At 29.7% G+C, this 20,606-nt stretch overlaps 1 protein-coding gene across 2 annotated transcripts in view; it reads right to left on the bottom strand.

Moving 5' to 3' along the window:
* Positions 1 to 16,568, bottom strand: part of LOC129960330 (transcription factor CP2-like) — a 110,504-nt gene extending 93,936 nt beyond the window's left edge. For both annotated transcript variants that reach the window (XM_056073700.1, XM_056073701.1), the window contains exon 1: positions 16,257 to 16,568. In XM_056073700.1, the coding sequence (XP_055929675.1) occupies positions 16,257 to 16,274 (18 nt within the window). In that variant the 5' untranslated portion in view covers positions 16,275 to 16,568. The remainder of the gene's footprint in view (positions 1 to 16,256) is intronic.
* Between the last annotated feature and the right edge of the window lie 4,038 nt (positions 16,569 to 20,606).

Here is a 20,606-nt window from a genome sequence, read left to right as displayed (position 1 = left end):
TAAAAATTGGAAATGCTATTTTATTGTTTCAGATGCCTGTTTGTTATGAGCAAAGGTGCAGTATATACGTTTAAAATGCCTTTGAGCACACAATGCAAAACAAATTAAAAGATGATAATAACAGCAGAATAAAATATTTGTTGTTCTATAACATTCGACTTTTATTTTATTTATTTTTTTTTCACTTTGCGGCTATGACCAAAATACTTACCTTTTCAGTTATTTTATTTTTATTTATTTTGTGGATGGGCATGAGGGAACTATTTGGATGATTTTTTATTGTTGTACATAGTCATTCCGTGGAAACTTACGGTATAAAAATGTTATTTTCGAAATATAGCATTCATTTCTAACAATTATTAAATCGGTTGTAACGAAGGAAAAGAAAAAAACTCGAAATTTTTTTTTTTTTCTATTAATACTTTTGATTTGCACAGTACCTTTCAAAAGGCGTATCTTAAAAAGCATCAACTAATGTATAAAGGAAAAGAAAAATATGTATTCCTTTAGAGATTAAACATAATTTTAACAAGAGTTCGTCATTTCAGTTAATCAGGATAGAAGAAAAGATAGTAAAAAAGTCTATAAACTTATATTTTTCGATATTATTTTAATTATTTAAAAAATGTAGAAATTTCTTTTTTTTTTTTTTTTTTTTTCCTCTCTTTTCCATGTGGCAGTTCCAGACAGTCACATAACGCAAGTGACTGTCTGTGACTGACTGCCCCACCAAACAGTTAAATCGAACTTTGTTTATTACGTGATTTCACCCAGACTAAAATGTTTCGCTAACACAGTAGCGAAATTTCAACTTCTGCTCTTCTAACCGATTTTTTGATCGCCGCAAGGGATGAAGGGCGTTCCAAAAAGTGCTCGGTGAAATGTTCATTCCTCATAAACTAACCAATCATTTTGGACTTAGATGACGACATCAATGGCGCGGAAAGAAGATAACACTTTTAAGACCTAGGGCTGCAATTGATAATGTATATGTAAATTTTCCAGCTGTAAAAAGGCTGAGAATTTCTTAACTCTGCTGTCAATCTGGTGGCTTAAAATTTTCAAAATTATTACTGTTTAGGCTTTAGATAGCTACGATGAGCTACACACGCGAATATTTTTTCTGGAAATTTTTTAAACAGCCCAATTAAATCCAGCCCCCATAGAAAAGGCACGTGCAACGTAAATCCATTAAAGTTCCTTTTTACCCCATAAATAATCTTTATATTATTTTTAATCAATTAATTTTATCATAAATAATAATAATTAAATACCAAATTTCTTGACGTTAAAGCTTTATTGCGCTCGTCTAAACTAGTTTCAATTCATTTTCACTTTCCCCTAAACTAACAAATTATTTATTCCAAATTATGATGTGGAGGTGCTCGTGACCACTTTGTCACATCGCAGAACTCCGAAACATCACGACGTTGTCGTTGCCGATAACACTTTTTCTGAACTTAGATCCTTAATAAACGTCAAACAATAAGTATCGTATACGAATTAAAAAAGATCTGTTTGGTTAACCTTTTAAGTATGTGAAAAAAAAAATTGAAAAGTTAGATTGCGCGCAATAAAATTTGCTTAAATTTTTCGGAAATATGTTTTAATAAGAAAATTTTTTCTAAATTTATGTTTGCCAACTCATAATTACTAAGCTTCAATTTTCTTCTTTTTTACACTTTTTGAGTCTAAAATTTAAAAGAATCCATTTAATAAACAGAAATTTGAAAAATTTAAGTGTAAATTTTAGTTGCATAAATTCTTAAAAATTTACAAACTTCAGATACACTTGAAAATAATTTTAAAATCAAATGAAATTACTTTGAAAATAAGCACAAAAATAAAACGAACCATTTAAAAAAAATGCTTCTATGCAATTATCTATTTAATAATACAGCCTTGCATATAGTTACTTAAATGCAAATACTGAAGTGGTATGAAATAAGATTTCAAGGAATTCTGTGGGGTGGTAGGGGGGGGGGGAGATATTCTTTCAAAAAAAATGTATTCTGCATTGTTTCCAAAATCATTAGATTTTTAAATCAAGCATTCGCTACAAATGAAACTTTTTTTCCCCCTTGCATAAGAATTTATCACATCCTTTTTCATCGTTTACTTCATAAAATTGAGGAGACATTTCTTGATCTGCAGTTTCACTTAAACTTTAGAATCGTGTTTTGTATTTAGTAATCAGCTTACTGATAACAAAAATTAAGTCTTCATGAATATATATTGTACTTCTCACAAAGGCAAGAAAATTTAACTGCCGATTACATCATACCTTTTTTTAGCACAAAATAGAAATTTGTTTCAATTCAAAACTCTATGATTATACAAATAGCTAAATAATTTAAAAGTTACCTAATTTCAAATACAAAAGTAAAATGTACAAACAACTCCAGAGGTAGAAATAAAAGAACTTCGAAAATACAACTCCTCCTTTCTCAAAAAATCTAAAAAAAAAAAAAATGTATAGTTTTATTTTGGGGTTGTCAGATTGAACATTGCTATCTCCGCCTCTTGCGTTATAATACATACTACACTCACTTTCGCTGTAACAAGGAAATTTCACTAGTATGCTAACCTCCTTTAATCGACTAGTTAGTTAAGGGTAAGAAAGTGTTAGCTCTAGGGGCCCTAATCCAATAACTTCCGCATTTTTCTTCTGAAAAATTATAAGCCAAGGTTTATTTCTACTGATACCTTATAATGTCATATAAATGAAATCTCGTAAGTCCGCGATATTCTGTTGCACTCTTACCATGTTTTGGGAGGTTGGTAAAAACTGCATATTAGCAATCTGGGCATAGACAAGTGACCGCGAAGCTTAAATTGGAAAAAATGTATGGCTTAGGTTTAAAATTTATTGCTTCAATCAGTTCAATTAAGTCCCGACGGCAAAGTAAGCTTTGGCGCAAGGTGGGAAAAAAAATGGGAAGTGAAATGAAGTGTTTTATTACACAAATACTGTAAAAGACAATCGATATCAACGAAGAAAAAAGCGTAGTGTTGAAGGAAAAATATGAAGATTTTGATTTTGGTGCTGTTCAAAAAGAAAAGGAGGTCGTGGAGAGGGAGGGAGTAAGTTATCTCGAATCATCCATGGTCAACTTTTCAACAATTATGTATTTTTGATCAACTGTTGAAGGCACCAGAATTAAAATCCATTATTAAACTGTTGGAGTTGACGGCGATCAACTTACAAATGACAGACTTGAAGTTTTGATAATTTGAGTTTGAATTACTGAGAGTCGGATAAAAGTTATTCTGAGAGTCGGATAAAAGTTATTCTAGCAGATTCTATAGCTTAAGTAGACTTTTCAGGTAGCGTAAATGTTAAGAGCAAAATGAATTATTAAATTGGGATGAATGAATTCTTATTAATATTTTCTAAAAGGTCAAGCTTTCGCCTATATTTCTGTCCAATCTCTATCAACAGTGGTTTAATTGTGTTTGGTATTAGTGCAAATATGGGGAACAAAAACTATATTTCTAACAATTAATATCTTTTTATTACCGCAAAGACAAGAACGCTTTCCTATCTGAGTGTTTACAGAGACTATGAATAGGTGAAAGAGCCGGTACAAACAGTTTGTGAAATTCAGAAAAGGCGAATTTCACATTTAAGACTGTAAGATTCCGGTAGACCATCCACGGTTCATGATCTAATTAAGATACTAATTACAAATAATCAAATTTTTATCACTTGTCAAATACTCACGAAATGAATTCGAACATTTGATGCGACTTAGATGTTCAATTGGGCCGCATTTCCTCGTGCGATTTATAGCTCATACGAAAAGAACACGATTTGTTTTTGAAATGAATGATAACCAGTGATGAGAAATGGATTTTCTACAAAAATATAAAGCGAAATGTTAACCATTAAAAGTTATTCGAGTGAGTTACCAATATCCATTCTCAGAAAATTATACTCTGTTGCTAGATGGATTTGAAGAATTTTGCTTGCTACGAGGTGCTACTGCATTATCAGACAACCAATTTGGCTGAAATTTAGAGGCCAGCTTAGCAATTAGAAAAAAAGTCATTGACCAAAAGTGTATAGAATTAGCCATCAAGTAATACTACGCCGCATGTCTATAATATATGTCTTCAACCAATCGGCGAAGTTGTGGAGGTTTTGCTGTGATATAACTCATCCTCCTTACATTTTTGCCTTGGCACCTTTCGAACTGTTTTCTGTTCCATGTTGCAAGATTTTCTAAAAGGAAAAAAACCTCGAATTTTCTGCAGAATTGCAAACAGGCGTTTGAATTTTTTCCCCCCTCTCATTTTTAGCAATACGCCATGCTGTAACCGTTGTATGAAAATGGAATACTGAAACTTTCCGATAGATGTCAGTTCATTATCAAATAAAATGGGCAACACATTACTGAATAAGCTTCGCTGTTAGTACAAAAAAAAAAATGTCTTATGAATCGGCGGAGATTTTCTGAACAACCCGATATTATACCATGTTAAGGTGACATAGTAGTTAAAAGAAACAGCATTAGTTCAGTTAAAAAGAGCTGCAGTTGCAGCAAAATAAATAATTTAAAAAGTTTCAACATAAAAAAAAATTACCTCTAAACTCATTTTCACGGCAATTTTCATATAATTTTTTAAAACAAAAACGTAAACAATTTATGTAAATAATTATAATTTGTAGCATCTGAACACATGTTTTATGAAATGCTTGAAATTTGACGAAAAAAATTTTCTTCCTCTGCGTTATATAATGATAATAAATATTAAGTAAAGGAAATATTCATATTTGACTATTTTTAATCGATGTTAGGGTACAGCGACAAAGTGCTATTTGGAAGATCGATAAAGGTAATATTAGATTACCAGCTACTGTCATGATTTCAAAATATGGCAAGTCTGCAACATACGCCGCTTCTAATATTACAAAATAACATAATAGCTTGCTTAAATTCGGGGTTAGTTTCAATCTCCTTCCCAAAACGTGTTAAATAAACTGCTTTGTACAGTACAATAATAGTATCTCATCTATTGGTGCGAAAGTGCGGCAATATTCCCTGTATTATTTGAAAACCTAACGTTAACTGATTTCGTAACAATTAAGGCTTTTGCTTCCTATTAATTCAAGATTTTGAATGAATGCATGTTAAACGGTTCGTTAGATGCAATCTGTATTCGTAAAAACTAAATATTTCTACAAAGCATCGTCATCCATGAAAAGTAAAAATAAGGGCAACCAGATTTACCCCCCAAAAATAGTAAATCTGGTAGCCCATTAAATGCTCAAAGTCGCTTAATGCGTATCGTTTAAACTAGGGGAAAATGGTGTTAGAAGAGCAGATTTTGGTTAAGCGTTTGCCTTAAAAAAGAATGGGAAATCAAAGGGAAAAATCAAAAATTGGTACTCTTCTTGTCTAATTTTCTCTTTTTCCCTACCTACACTATTTCACTGGATTTGTTTAGTTTTAATACTTGGGCAAACAGAATGCTTCCAATTCTGTATGCGTTAAAAAATGCCTTAAAATGTTTTTCATTGTATTCTAATGTTAATCAATTTTCAACATAATTTTTTTTAACGTAACCAGAACAAATATACCTAGGTCAAAATGTTTTTTCTATCTTTCTTTCTTTTTAATTGAGACTAGGAACAACAATTTACATGTTCTGGCACTCACAGAAATACCACTTTTTAATTCAACTGGAATGAAAAACTATTAAATACTTTTATTATGTTCAAATGTAAGAATGCAACATTCAAACTATAAAATCATTAATCTGAATAAAAGAGATTTATTGGGGGGGGGGCAATTTCTACTTCCTCATAACAGCAGGATTGTTGTCTTTTAGATCACTTTTTCTATTATACATTTAAAATTAAGAATTTACATTTTAATTGTAAATATTTTATCTTATGTAACATCAATTCTTTTATTATCTATAAGTAATAAGATAAGGAAGGCTAATTTAAAAAAGATAATCGCATGCAATGCGATTCATGATACAAGAATCTTTTTTCGCTTCAGTCACATCCTCTTGTGCCTAGGATCATACAGTTGTCTGTATTAATGTCAGTCCTATTTCATCCAGATTCCAGATGGGAGAGGAGGAGGAGGAGAAACTTGATCTCAACTGTGCGTCTTCGAGGGGTTTTTTCAAAAACGTTTTCAACAGTAGCAGGGTTGAAAGCTGTTACTACTCTTGACAAACGTGTCTTTTCCTGATTTCCGTTAGATAATTTTGCAATGTACATTGTCATGAGTAATTTGAAATTTTATTCTAAGGCTATTTTTTTCCCCCTCATTCCACTTGACAAGTCAAATTCTATTATTGACCACTACAAACTTAAAAGCCTGACTTCGAATCTTTTCGTTATCAATCCATAGTTCATCTTTGCCACTTTTTTTACATACCATTCTAAATGGATTTCTTTTTCTTTTTTTTTTTCAGTGTCACACCGAACATCACATTTAATTTTCTGATTTTTTTTCCCCTCTACTTACAGATACAGTGGCTTCAGGATCAGTATTTTCATGTTTTTCTTCATCTTAATCAGTGGCATGGTATTATAACCTGAAACAGACCATGATAATTTGTTTCATCTACTTCGGATCAGTGATCCAAATCTCGTAATCCAAGTAAGTGGTTTGAAAATTAACAGTTTACAATTCTAACACATGATTATCTTTACAAATTCTGTTCAAACTTATAAAAAAAATTTGAAGGGTTATTTAAAAATTATAGTGCACAAAATGGAATATAATGAAAATCAAACAATTCTTGAACTTTTAAACAAAGAAGTATAATTCTTCAAAAATTTAATTTTTTACATTGCAAAAACAAATTTATAGCTGTATTCATAAGCATGATCTGACTGGTAAACTAAGAATTAGTCAGTACTGTTTGAGGAAGTTCAGCTATTTCCTACAAGATGACAGCCCATACCGAGATTAGTGATATTAATTATCCAAAGTACACTAAGTCCAAGATACAACAATTTCCCTCCAACAAATATGAAGCAAAAAATTCAATCTCGGGATTTTGATAAATCTTCATGTTTTATTTATATGCCAGAACCCTCATGTTTTTTTAAAACTATGTGTTTCTTTGTCTTAAATTAAAATCTTAAATAAGTAGATAGATGAATTAGAGTGTATGATCTTTGTCTAATTTATTTAATAGATAGATCTGTGCCACTCAATATTTTTAAATTTTTTTATTGCTTATTTTATTAGGTAAGATTGAACTGTGTGGATGAATACAATAAGGTAAAATTAAACGTCGTATTATGGAGACAGAACAGCCAATGCTTAAAGCTAGCCAAAGGGAAACTCAATAAATATTATTAGTCTCATTGCCATATAAATAAAATTTGTAAAAAATATCAATTATAAATACTAATCTCAATTGCCAATTTCAATATTAGAAAACTTTCATTAGAGTATTTATAAACACTGAGCGTCGTCTGCTTAAATAACATTGGCTACAGATATGAAAGTTATCTCGAGTCTTAATAAACAAATATTTTTTTATAAATAACCTAAAATAAATCATTAATATGTTGATTAAATTAAGAATGTGTTGAAATGTAAAACTAAATTGAGCAATTTATTAAAAGAATTGTCTCATAATGCAAACAGACCAGGACCTAAAACCCTTTCAATCCTTAAGAAGTATCTTTTGTAACACTACATTACAATTACCCTCGTTTAATAGCTGCAACTGAAAGCTTAATCAAATGTGCTTTAGGGTCTTTTATGTTTAAAAATTAAGAAATTTTTATAATTAATTCAACATTTAATTTTTAATATTATCTAATAACTATAAAACTCAATAACTATGAATTATATTTACCAGGACATATGCAAATGAAGCAAAGTGAATGCTGCCCGATTCGATGAAGTTGGAATACCTGAATTTTAAATATAAATACTGACAGCTAGAATTGGAAGTATTCGTAAACTGGTAATAACTAAATTATAAATTACATAACTATTTCAAACAACTTCTATTAAATTTAAAAAGTGTTTATATACTTCTCAATTGAATATTGGCTAGCAAATGCCGCTTAAAGATTATGTCGGCTAAGTAACCGTTACCAATAGATAGAGCTAGATAAAGTAGCCACACGCGTCTAGACACAAAATAAGAACTACCTTATTGGATCCTTTCATTTGTAATTTTACAGCTTATGTTAACAGCATAAACAATCTACAAAAATTTCAATATTTTTCTATGACAATTACCGGCTAGAATGTCAATGTCAAACAATATGCTGAATAAAATAAACACGACCAGAATTCGTAATATTATTTTGCTTAAAAAATGATTAAACAACAATCAAGTGACAAAACGCTTTTTAATCAAATTTCCCAGCATATTCTACCACTTATTGAGTATATTTTTATTAGGTAAATAAATATTGCTGTATCTTCAGTACGAAATTTGTCAAGAATATGATTGCAGAATGCAAACTCATCACTTCAGCCTTATACTTTCCAAGTTTATTCTTCTCGAAGACATTATTGGATAAAAAAGGACCTCCATGATCACTATATTATATTTTAAGAAAGTTATTTAAAGGATTTAAGTCCACGAAAGAGAATCCGTGTGTAACAGATTTAGTAAATTGTATTCTCATGGTATGTATATCCGATACACCAACAATTCTGCCGAATGAACAAGTCGAGTTTACTTCGGGGAATGCGTTTATGTAAACCACTTCGAGCAAATACTGCAGTGAAGAGGCGTTAAATTTAAGTATTTCAGACTATTGATCATAACCATCCCCCCCCCTCGCCTCCAGATTTCCTTCAGTTAGATTTTTTTTTTTTTTTTTTTTTTTTTTGCCATCACACTGTTTATTGCACAAGTTGTGTTTTCATTTATTTCTTAAATCTTATCTGCATCTCTTTTACACATTTAATTTTTTTAATGGTCAGCATATCTTTTTTGAAGAGCTGATAATTGTACACCCCCAATTTACCCAATTTCAATCTTATACTTCATTCCTCATACAATGCTTAGGATGAAAAGACTTATTTTACTAAATAAAACTAATGCAACAATGGGAAATGTATAAGAGTCTTATTTCATAATTTTTTAGAAAAACATTTAACCAGTTCACTGAGGATTTTTTTTTTTTTTTTTTTTTTTTTTTTTTTTTGAAGCCCATCAAGTCCCCCTCTTTAAAGTCAAGAAACGGCGCATATACACGAAGAACGAAACACAAAGAACTGCATAATAAATTTTCCAAAGGAATAAAATTTAATTTTTATTAAATAAAAAATTACACATCGATTGCACCAAAATAAAGATTTGGATTGACGTGTATACTCGTAACACAATTAACTGGTTAATAATTCAAAGGAAGGAAAATAATTCTTATAAAGAAATTTTTAAATTAGAAGTAAATGCCTTTAACGGTTTAGAAATCCGCTGCTAGTTCTCATTGGAGAGGAAACCCAGTGTAAATAAGATTTAAATCGGAATTATTTTATTTACAGATGAAATTTATTAATTTAATGAAATCTGCAAGTTTTTTGAGTTGGTCGATTTTATTCTATAATTGAAGATCTTAGCTCAGAAATGTTCACTTCTTTTTTAAATTCGTTTTGAGAATTTTTTTACAATAATCTACAAACGTTTACGCGTTTCCCTTTTATTATTAACAATCCTACTCATCCTACCGTTAGATTATCGTGACTAAGGTTTTCATAGCGTTTTTGAACAACAGAACAGGAATTTCTTTCTTCGAGGGACTATAACCTTCTATCTATTATTTTTTTTACAAAAAAAATTTTGTCATAAAACAAAGTTTTGTAATACGAAATAATAATCTGAAATCTGAGGACATAACTACCGAAAAAGCAAATGGTATTAAATCAAATGAAAGCTTAAATATTTCATCAAAAAAAGGCAAATAAAATGAAAGAATAACTTTTTCATCTGCAATTAGCTCCACTTTTATTATTTTTCGTCATTTCGTCTTAATTGAAGCTACAGTCATAAAATGAAACTATACTTTTCAATGTAGGCTTGAATTTTTAAAAGTCCTAAAACGAACACTTGAAATTGCTGCATGATTCAATTTACTTTGACTGCAGAGTCATTTCATTACTGCTTGTAAGCATGATAAATTTATTTTAATCAATGTGAAAAGGTATGTTGATCTCTATCATTGAGACAAATTTCAATGAAAAAACGGGGCTGGGGTCGCTTCTAATAAAAAATAGAGACTAGACTCAATTCTGATGGGGCAATTAAGAGTAGAAATTGAGATTATTGTTGGTCATAACTTCAGGAAAAAAAATATGAAATAAATTTTTGTATTTGTATAAATTTTATAATTATGTAATAATTAATAATAAATTATGTAATTTGTATAAACGAATTTTGAATAAATGAATAAAAGAATAAGTGAATAAAAGAATAATTGATGATTCAGAAGAACATTTTAAAGTATAGATTCATGAAATTCAGTTTCTAAATGCATTTATAAAACTATTGTAAAATTAATAAAAAAATATTTTGTTCTAAACATAAAAAGAGAAACCTCATAAAAATTCTTTCACAGAAAATATTCGTGTTTATTTATTTATGTAATTCTTGTAAAAGGGGAATATAGGAAGAAAATTTCGACTTCAAAAAGGAAACTAATTATTGAACTATTAATTGAAAGAAAATCGTTGCGAAACACGCCAAATATATGTGGGAATTAAATTTTAAAAAATCATTGAAAAATTTTTTATACGATGTTGGCGGCTTAAAAAAAAATGTGCATGAAATAAAAATCAGTCCTAAACTAAGGCTCTAAGAATTGTTTCAAGTACTTTGAACAAGCCCCCCCCCCCTACAGAAACGAAGAATCCTAATGGTTCTTCGGCTGCATTGTAGCAGGTTGTAATGGCAGAGGAGCTTAAACTAGCCTTTCATTAATAAACGGTACAGATTGCATTTTTTTAAAAAACTAGACAGTTCGGGAATGAAGTTATTTTCGCAGATGAAAGGAAGAAGCTTCATATGTTTGGAAAAGATAATCCCCATATGGTGGGAAATAAGACAGCTCAAGATTCCTCATTAGTAGTTGGAGCAGTAGTTTAGGTGTGTGTGGCAGCATCAGAGATGGGGAAGCCTTTATTTATTCATGGAAACATGGGCAAATTGAGGTATTAAACTGAAGAATAATTTAACAGATTGTGCTGCTAAACTGAGACAAATCAAATTTCCCATTTCATCAAAATAATGGCCCTAAACATACATCATTCATAGTAAAAGAATTATTGCTGTATCAGCTGGAAATAACCCTGGCACAAATGTTATGGAGAGTTTATGGCCCCATTTGAATCACAATAAATATCAGCCGAAATATTTATTGCAATAAGAAAATTTCTGCTGAAGCAACCAGAAATCTTACGAAATCAATAGACTACATAATATTAATTCATCTATTTTTATACAAGGAAACACTTGTTTGTACTCTCAATTTCGAATATATTTTTCCCCATAAAATTCTTTTTAAAAGTTGGTGTTTGTACACAATTTCAATATTTATTTTTATCACTCAACAATACTGAATATTATTTCCCATATTAAAATATTTGTTTTCATTCTCTAACTTGAAATGTTATTTAAAAAGTAACTGTACCTTAATTATGGAAATAACTGTAACTATCCATCTTCCCCTTATTTCTCTATATTAAATAAATCAATTTACAACTGCTAAATATATAAAATATTCACAGGAAAAGAAAGAAAGAAAAAACATTGAACTTTAAATTCAGTTATCCTTTATAAACTTCTGGTTCATTTTATTTTCTTCAACTTGAAACAATTTAAAAGTTTAGGATTTAATACATTTTCTAGTTTGTTATAATATATGTAGTTCCATAATTTGATCAAAAATTGATAAAATCTGAAAGGGCTGTGGATAACCAACATTACAATAATTTTCACATTTTTCTTTTATGACTGAAGATGAACTTCTATAATGCTACATTCTTTATGAAACCGAATAAGAAATAAGAGATGGAAGCAATCTCTATAAACAATTATAGAAATCTCTTATTAATTATTGCCCATCATGATTTTCTAATATTTATTCTCTAGAAGATAAAATAAAAATATACGTGATTGCAAATTTTGCACACAGTTTATGCTTTAATTTTTTTTTTTTTTTTTTTTTTTTTTTGCTGACATAGAATTTTTTTTATTCACATTAATTATTCAAGTAAAAGCCTATACAGCAATAGAATTAAAAATTAGAAAAGAAAACCATGAAAAGTTAATACATCAATGGGATTTTAATATTAGAAATTACACAGCTAGAAAAATATAAATAGTAGTTTATGTCGATGTTAACAGAACACAATTTTAACTATACATCACTAAATATAAGGGAATTTAAAAAGAAATCTTGAAAATTAATTTCAAAAGCTTAATACAGCACAGAAAAAAAAAAAAAAAAAAAAGGAGAAGGGAATTTCTAAGCAAGATTCAAGTAATTTTCTACTTTTTTTGTAAACACTAAAAATAATGCAATATAAATCTACTAAAGGATTTTATAACTATTGGTGAGGTTTAATAAACATGTTGCAAAATAAGAATTAAGTTACAGCTATCTGGTACTTGTCTTTTAAGATAAGATTTAAACAAAAAAAAAAAAATGTTTTGTCCCCCATTTTGAGGCAATGAAACACAAAAATGTCATCCATTTCAACAATTCACAATAGAGATACTATTCTAGTCTTTCCTTATAAGTAATTTTTCTATCTATCACACATATATTGAAACAACAGAATCATTGCAGTAAAATGAACTAAATGATCACAAATTAGCTAAATTAGAGAAATGAAACCAATAGTTTTGTATGACAATTCTGGAAACTTCTATGTAGCATAAAAGAATTTTTTAATATATTATCTGTTCCATTATAATATAAATAGTTAACGATCATTGGCAAATTAATCTGAATATGAAAGAACCATACGGGACATATAAAGAACGGGCTATAGAAAAAAAAAATTGGTTTTTAAATTAGAAATCAAAGCATTTAAAAATTAAGTATGGGTTGGTATATTAAAATAGAAGGTTAGAAATGAATTATGCAAGAATGTGTAGTGGATATTTTATGTAACCAGATTTGAACAATTTATCCAATATTGAGATTCTATGTTTATTATTCAAAGTACTGAATACTAATTACAGTATGGATGCATAATAACCAAATATATATAAAACCTCATAATTTTACATTAAATACAATTTGAGACACATCATTATGCCTACATTCAATTTAAATTCTTTAAGTATGAATCCTGAGTTAAGTCAAGATAAATTCAGAATGGATTTAAAAATTAAAACAAATACAAATCTTCAGCAACAAAAATATTTTTAAACTAACACAATACACAAGTCATTTAAATTCACCATGCAAAATGATGAATTAAAAAAAAAATTCAAATACTTCTGAAGGAAAAGTCTCTTATTCACATAATGTAGAAGAATATTATTTAGCATAATAAAACTAGATATTCCATACAGTTTTCTAAAGCATGAATTAAAACTATTTTTACTGTTTAATATTCTTTTACTGGCAATCTGGCAGATAAAAGCAGAAATAACTTTTGAAATACCTAAGTTTACTATGAATGGGCCACTAACTAGTTAGCAGCACTTAATAAATTATATAATCACTAAAAAGCAATTAATCACTTCTCCAGGAAGAGTACAGATGTTGTATCAGCAGGCCCTTTTTATTGGCATAAGGGCTGATATAGCATTTATTCCATTTAAGCATTAAAAGTTTCCTTTTCACATATTTACATCAGTAAAATTCCTAATCACCTCACATGTAGTTTAATTACACAATTGTATCCACATATGCAGATGGCTAAATTTATAGCCAATTTTTTGTGATATTCGAGTTTTGATTTTTGTGAACACGGCACAAGCTAAGAATCCGTTCAGGAGCATACGCCGGAAAACAAACCTCATTCCTTCCTATTGCCAATGGGAAAAAAATAAGGACAGATAACCTCATGGATAATTGAAAGACACAGAGGATCATTAAAATAACTTGAAGAAGTGGGGCGGTACATTCTTAATTATATATTAATATTTCACATTTTAAGATAATAGTTTTCATCAAATTGTAATCTAAAGATTAATAATTAGAAATGAAGAATAATCCCCAGTATTATTCCTTCCAGTTTCATGACATAATCAGGTTAATGAAATACCGAAAGATTGTAAAGATGAGAACTGTAAAAATCCACTAATAAAAGATTGATACCAGGGAAATCCTTATTTGTAATTTATAAAATGAAATTTAGATTCTGAATACAGATCCTGCTTTGCTGACAAAACCATAATCATTAGAAGATAAGTAGAACTGATCTAAAACAGAACTTCAGTTTTCCCCCTCAATTCACAATTGTCTTTTTAGTAGCAAACATTTTTGAGACTCTTTTTCCAATAAGAAAATTTTTGCAGCAACCCAAAAGTTCAAAAATGCATCAGAAAAGTAGCCATTAATTAAAAACAACTAAATGAAAATGCAATTAAAAACAGAAACTTAGGAAATCTGAAAGAAGTTTTTTTCCCAATGTTTTGCTAAACTATCTTTCATTACAAATATTGAAAACTCTGAAAGAAAGCTGTATAAAAATTTTAATACTTGCAGTTTATTTTCTGCCCTCAAACCCCATTGCGGAACTACAATTCACTAATTAAGAAATTCTGGTCTAATAAAACATTAGTATCGTCAGAGAGCAACGTTTTTTTTTTTTTTTTTTTTTTTTTTAACAATTTAGACCCACCAAGTACATTCAATCACGAGATTTCCCATCCAGACCATAATTTAATCAGTATTTTTTTTTTAATTTAACTGGAAAATTATATTTACAAATTAAAACAAGTTACAAAATACACATAGAATCATGGATTTCATAAGTAAAAACTTATGCAATTCTATACCATTTCGCTTATTTGATAAGATTACAAATAAGATAGTACAAATGAAATTGCAAGATGATTTAAGTAAATATTTTGTCAGTTTATAATATAAAAGATAATCAACAGAAAACTGATTATAACTAAAAACAGAGTCATCAAATAATATTATCAAACATAGAATCTTAAAATGAAGAAAATATCTTACAAGTAAATGAAGCAAAAAAAAAAAGTTATAAATGAGTGTGGTATCCTTTTCAAAAGAATGTCCCAATATAGAAATAATTTTAAATAAAATATATATAACTTTAAATAACTAAACCTCATGTCAGAATTTATTATATTAGACAAAATTTGCTCACTTTAACCCCAAAATTAAAAAAAATAATAATACAAACATTAAAATTCCTGATACTGTTTATTGAATTGATTCATTTTATTAAAACATATTTTACTCCAAAATCAATGAATATATTAACCTTTATAAAAATGAAATGTATTCTAAGTAAAATTATGATCATACTTTATATTTAAAAATGAAAAAGATAAATCTGAAATTTGAAATTCTTCGAATTGAATGAAAATTAAATAAAAATTTAATAAAGAATGGGCACCATCGCATAAAAGATACTGGGGAAATTCTGGATTATATTAAAGTCTTAAAAGTAGTCACATCAATGGGAAAACGAGATACAGAAATTTAATTCGGTATAAATTTTGAAAAAGGGTATTTTCTACAGAATGCTGGTCTTTTCAATTCCAGAACTGATTACGCCTAAATTTTAAAAATTATGAAGAAAAACAGACACATGTGAAAAAATTAAAAATTACTTAACAGACCGAGAATATGTAGATTATTAATGAAATGAAGTGATAATTTAAATAAGAGTATAAAAAATTTATGATGTTAAAGCTTAGACTTGGTCAAAAGAAATTTAACCTTGTAAAAGTTACATGCAAGATGCAGGATGATTGTTACATTAAAAGATAACATTTTTTTCCATCATTAGAAAATCATATACATTCTTGACACTTTTGAAACACAAAATTATCACAAAATATTAAGTGTAAACAAAACAGAATTCACACATTAAAGAACAGTTATCGAGACAGAATAGTTATTGACAAAAGAATTTTTTTATTTTTTCATGATATAGAATTATTTTACAAAGCAGTCTTTGAGCAAATTAATAAATTTTCTTTATAACAGAATCTCAGTATGCAAATGTCACACTCAGTAGAACTTGGCACCTTCAATTCTAATATATATTATAATTGACAGCACATTTCTGTTCAAAGAAAAAGCAGAAAATTCTTACCTGAGATTTATGATACATAATTTGGTAGCTTATCTACTACTCTCATAGTGGGAATGTTAGCCAGGATGATGTCCTCTGATGGCCGTGTATTAGGAAAAGGAAATAAATTGACACGATGAAAATATTAACCAAGATAGCAATAAACAGAATGAATCTCTGTAAAAGGAATGGATCATAAGCAAGTCTTTAATTTTAAAATACATGCGGAATTCCTTGAGAAGACGGAATTAAGAAAAAACAACAAACTGCATTCAGTTCCAACTCTCTATCACGCGCGCACACAGAAACTCGACTGAGGCTCTAAAATGAAACGAAACGGCACTAGCGGCTAAAGCTCAACACGGTTGTGGATTGGATGGGCGAATCTATTTTATTCGTAGGTAAGTCCGGTTATCATACGCAACCGTGTTGCTGCTTTCGTCCGCAGCTATGTTGTTGGATAAGCGTTAAAGCATAATCTAGGGTTGAAGGAATCTTACTTCATTGAAAAAGCAGATCGCGTTTTTTTTTTTTTTTTTTTTTTTTAAAGATTGAGTTTTTTATTGTTTTGTTTTAAAGCCTTATTTATGTGGATCTCCACATCTGTGTTTTCTTAATTTTTTTTATGAATAATAGAATTCAAGTTATGTACAAAAACTAGTCTCTTCCTCTTAAACCTTGTCCCTACGAAAATATTCGGCTTTCAATGGACTCGTCCGTCTCATACACAGCGTGTTGTGCTTTAGAGTCGAAACGGCAGACCAAACTCCAACTTGATTACGTAACCTTCTAGTCCAGTACGATTCGTTGCACGTGTTCTATCGGAGAGATCTGACACAAGCGATTCTTATTTAGGCTGAGACGTATCAGAGTTATTACGTCCTTTTTTCATCTTTTTTACTTTAGTGAGACAAGAGATGACGGCATGTAATTTTGGGTGCTTTGTATTTTAAAGCAGGAAAGCATTTATTTCTATATGAAAAGATAAAAGAAACTTTTTTTCTTTCGACTTACGGCTTTTATAATATCGAACTGTGTTACAAGAAAATTAATTTGCACAATATGTGTAGATTTTCGTTTATTTAACGTCACAAATTCACTTGTTTGCATGCAATAATTTACTTGCCACATTTTGATTTTTTTTCTTATCTAAAAAGTTTATCTTTTCTTATCTATCGTCTTCTATCTTATTTTAAATTTTTTATATTTGTATAAAGGTCGCGTACATAGATTTTATATATGTTAATTTGAGTCTTAAAAGGGCCGAATTATCAAATAGGAAAGTAAGCAACAGTCCGGGGATTCCTAAAAATTGTGAGGCCCAACATCTTGATTTCATTTGTGATATTCTCAGAGTAAATTATTTTCGTGCTGTATTTTGATTATTTTCAAGGGCCATATGCTCGCACTTATTCAAATAAAAATCATGTATCTTTTAAATTGCAGAACATTGTTTCTGAGATTTTCTTTCATGTTTTTAAAGTCACTTGTAGATTAGAGTAACCCACTCTTCTACAGCTGGCTTATTGATTAGTTTAGTAATATCAACGTCCGGTTTTAAAGCAACACAAGTTCTATTTTAGGATGGACCTCGTAATTTTGAGCCGTCGTCAAATGATGAGGACGACACCTGAGCTAGCAGCTCCTCTCCATGCTTTCACACCACACCAGCGAGAGAACGTTCCGCCCCGACGGATTTAACGTGCACCAAACCCGTTTACACGGCGGAATCGGTTCTCGAACTAGAAATCCTGCGGTTCCAAAGCCGAGATGTTACCACCAGGCACCACTTATTAACACAGAAATCAGTTTTTTATTAGAAACTTTAAATTGTATTAAAAAAGTGTTGTAATGTTTTATTATTTTGCTTCAAATTATTTTTGAATTTAAATTCAATTGCTTTTTCTGCGAGATACTTAAAATAAACTCTCTTGAAAATTCACATTTAAATATTTCGTTATCTTAGTTTGCCATAATATTATAACTATTTCTGTCCGTATAAGTAGTTAAAATAATATAATATAATGAATATTATAAATATGATAAATATAGATAGTATAAGCAGTTTTAACAGCGTATCCGGGCATTAAATCAAAAATATCTGGTTTGCAAGTTGGTCCCGAAAATTTGCATTGTCTAAGGTCCTTGATCTTACTTATAGAAGTGCCGCGGTGGCCTTGTGGTAAGGTCTAGGCTTTAGAACCGGAGGGTTTCAATTTCGAGACCCGATTTCTCCGAACCGTCGTATAAGCAGATCTGGTGTAGATTAAATCCGTTGGAGCTAAATTTTCTGGAGATTTGGAGGCTTATGATAATGTATATCTATGCATAACGCTGGTGTGATGTGGAAACTCTGAGAAGGGGACGTCAGCTCAGGCGTCTTCCTCGTCATTTGTAAGTGGTTCAACATTATGAGTTCTGTCCCAAAATAGTCCTAGTGTTGCTTTAAAACGAGGCGTTAATATATCTAAACTACGCTTAGTTATACAAAAAGTCTCTTCAAATGAATTAGTGCTGATATCTCAATTGCTAATAAACATCAATATTAAATGAGCTGATCTTATCCATCCTGCTCATCAGATTATTCTGTAAATTCTTGATGGAATTATTTAGTAATGCATTAATGTTATTATTTTAAAATTCATTTTTTTTTTTTTTTTTGAAATGGTTATGAAGTAAATGAGCTGATCTTATCCATCCTGCTCATCAGATTATTCTTTAAATTCTTGATGGAATTATTTAGTAATGCATTAATGTTATTATTTTAAAATTCTTTTTTTTTTTTTTTGAAATGGTTATGAAGTAAATGAGCTGATCTTATCCATCCTGCTCATCAGATTATTCTTTAAATTCTTGATGGAATTATTTAGTAATGCATTAATGTTATTATTTTAAAATTCATTTTTTTTTAATCGCTCGATTTTCTGAACTCCAGTTCTAAAAAGGATCAATGATTAAAAAAAAGTGGGGTATTAAATAATTTTCAAAAAGAAGACAGATACAATATATTTCACAATGGCGAATATTAATTTTTCTTTGAAACAATTATTCAAAATAGGTTACCCTTTTACGCCTTACATCTTTTACTACATTAATAATTTTTGAGCGATTTTCTTTTTTCAAATTTAAAGATGTAAGCAGATAAAATAAAGTTTTGGCAAAATATTTTATATTATATGAATAAGAATTTAATACTCCACATTTTTTTTTCTTTCTTTTTTTTCAGATCATTAAAATAAAATGTTACATGGTCAAAACTGAACACAAGAAGTAATACTTGAAAATACTCCTCACCGTTGCCTTTCATACTTAAAAAAAAAAAAAAAAAAAGAGGAGGGATTGAACTGTTGTGTCACGTTGGAATCCTGTTTTTTTTTTTTTTTTCCCAGCCTTGCTTTAGTTCAAATCAGGTTTTCCAGCTCTCAAGAGTTACTTCTCCTTCCATCATTTATAAATATCCATCTGATAACTGCAATCATTAGGTGCGTGCGCATTTACCATCTGGTTATATATGTCTTACCTAGTGTATTTAGTTTTCACAGTAACCTTTTGTTAAAAAAAAAAAAATTATGCTTATCATGTATCTCTTATCATAACTCCTCAAAAAGGCGTCTGATATATTATCGCCAAGTTTTTTAGAATCTCCATCCAAGTAAACCACTACAGAATCAACTTCTTTGTCTAATCACCAGATGAATTTAATAAGAAAATTTTAAATTTTTTTTAAAAATGTGAAAAAAGTTCATGAATTATAACTAATACATGGAATTCCATTTTTTCTCTCGCCCCTTTATATGCATTCTTTTTCCGGATCGCAAAAATTAAATGGGATGATTGGTGGTTGTGAGGGTGGGGACTTCACTTCCAATTAAGGTCATCACATTCTACAAAAAAATGAAAAATTCTTTAGAAACCTACTTTAAAATAAATTAAATCTGGTCAATTTTTTAAAAATATGGAGTGTATTTTTTTATGTGATTGTTTGGAGCATTTAAATAAAATTCGGGGGGAGGGGAATTCAACTCGTTACAGTTGCCATTTTCTAATTTGCACATTACTATATCACTTTAACGAAAGATCACGAATATTTTTTTGGTTTAGCTATATTTACGACCCGTTTTAAAACAACAGTAGAGACAATTTGGGTCGGACCTCTTAATTTTGAACCGTAGTGAGATGACGAGGGCGCCACCTAAGCTAGCTGTCTCAGATGTGTGTGTTACACCACACCAGCGGGAGGATGTTTGGGCCCTACAAGTACCATACTCACAAGCACCATATGCTTACACCTCGGTTCTTCGACGGAATCAGGTCTTAAACCAGAAGCCTGCCGGTTCCGAAACCGCAACCTTATCACCACGCCATCGCTGC

Source organism: Argiope bruennichi, chromosome X2 (assembly GCF_947563725.1).
Source record: "Argiope bruennichi chromosome X2, qqArgBrue1.1, whole genome shotgun sequence".
In the NCBI taxonomy this organism is placed as follows: domain Eukaryota; kingdom Metazoa; phylum Arthropoda; class Arachnida; order Araneae; family Araneidae; genus Argiope; species Argiope bruennichi.
The sequence above is the reverse complement of the archived record's forward strand: the minus strand, read 5'-3'. Positions and strand labels throughout refer to the sequence as shown.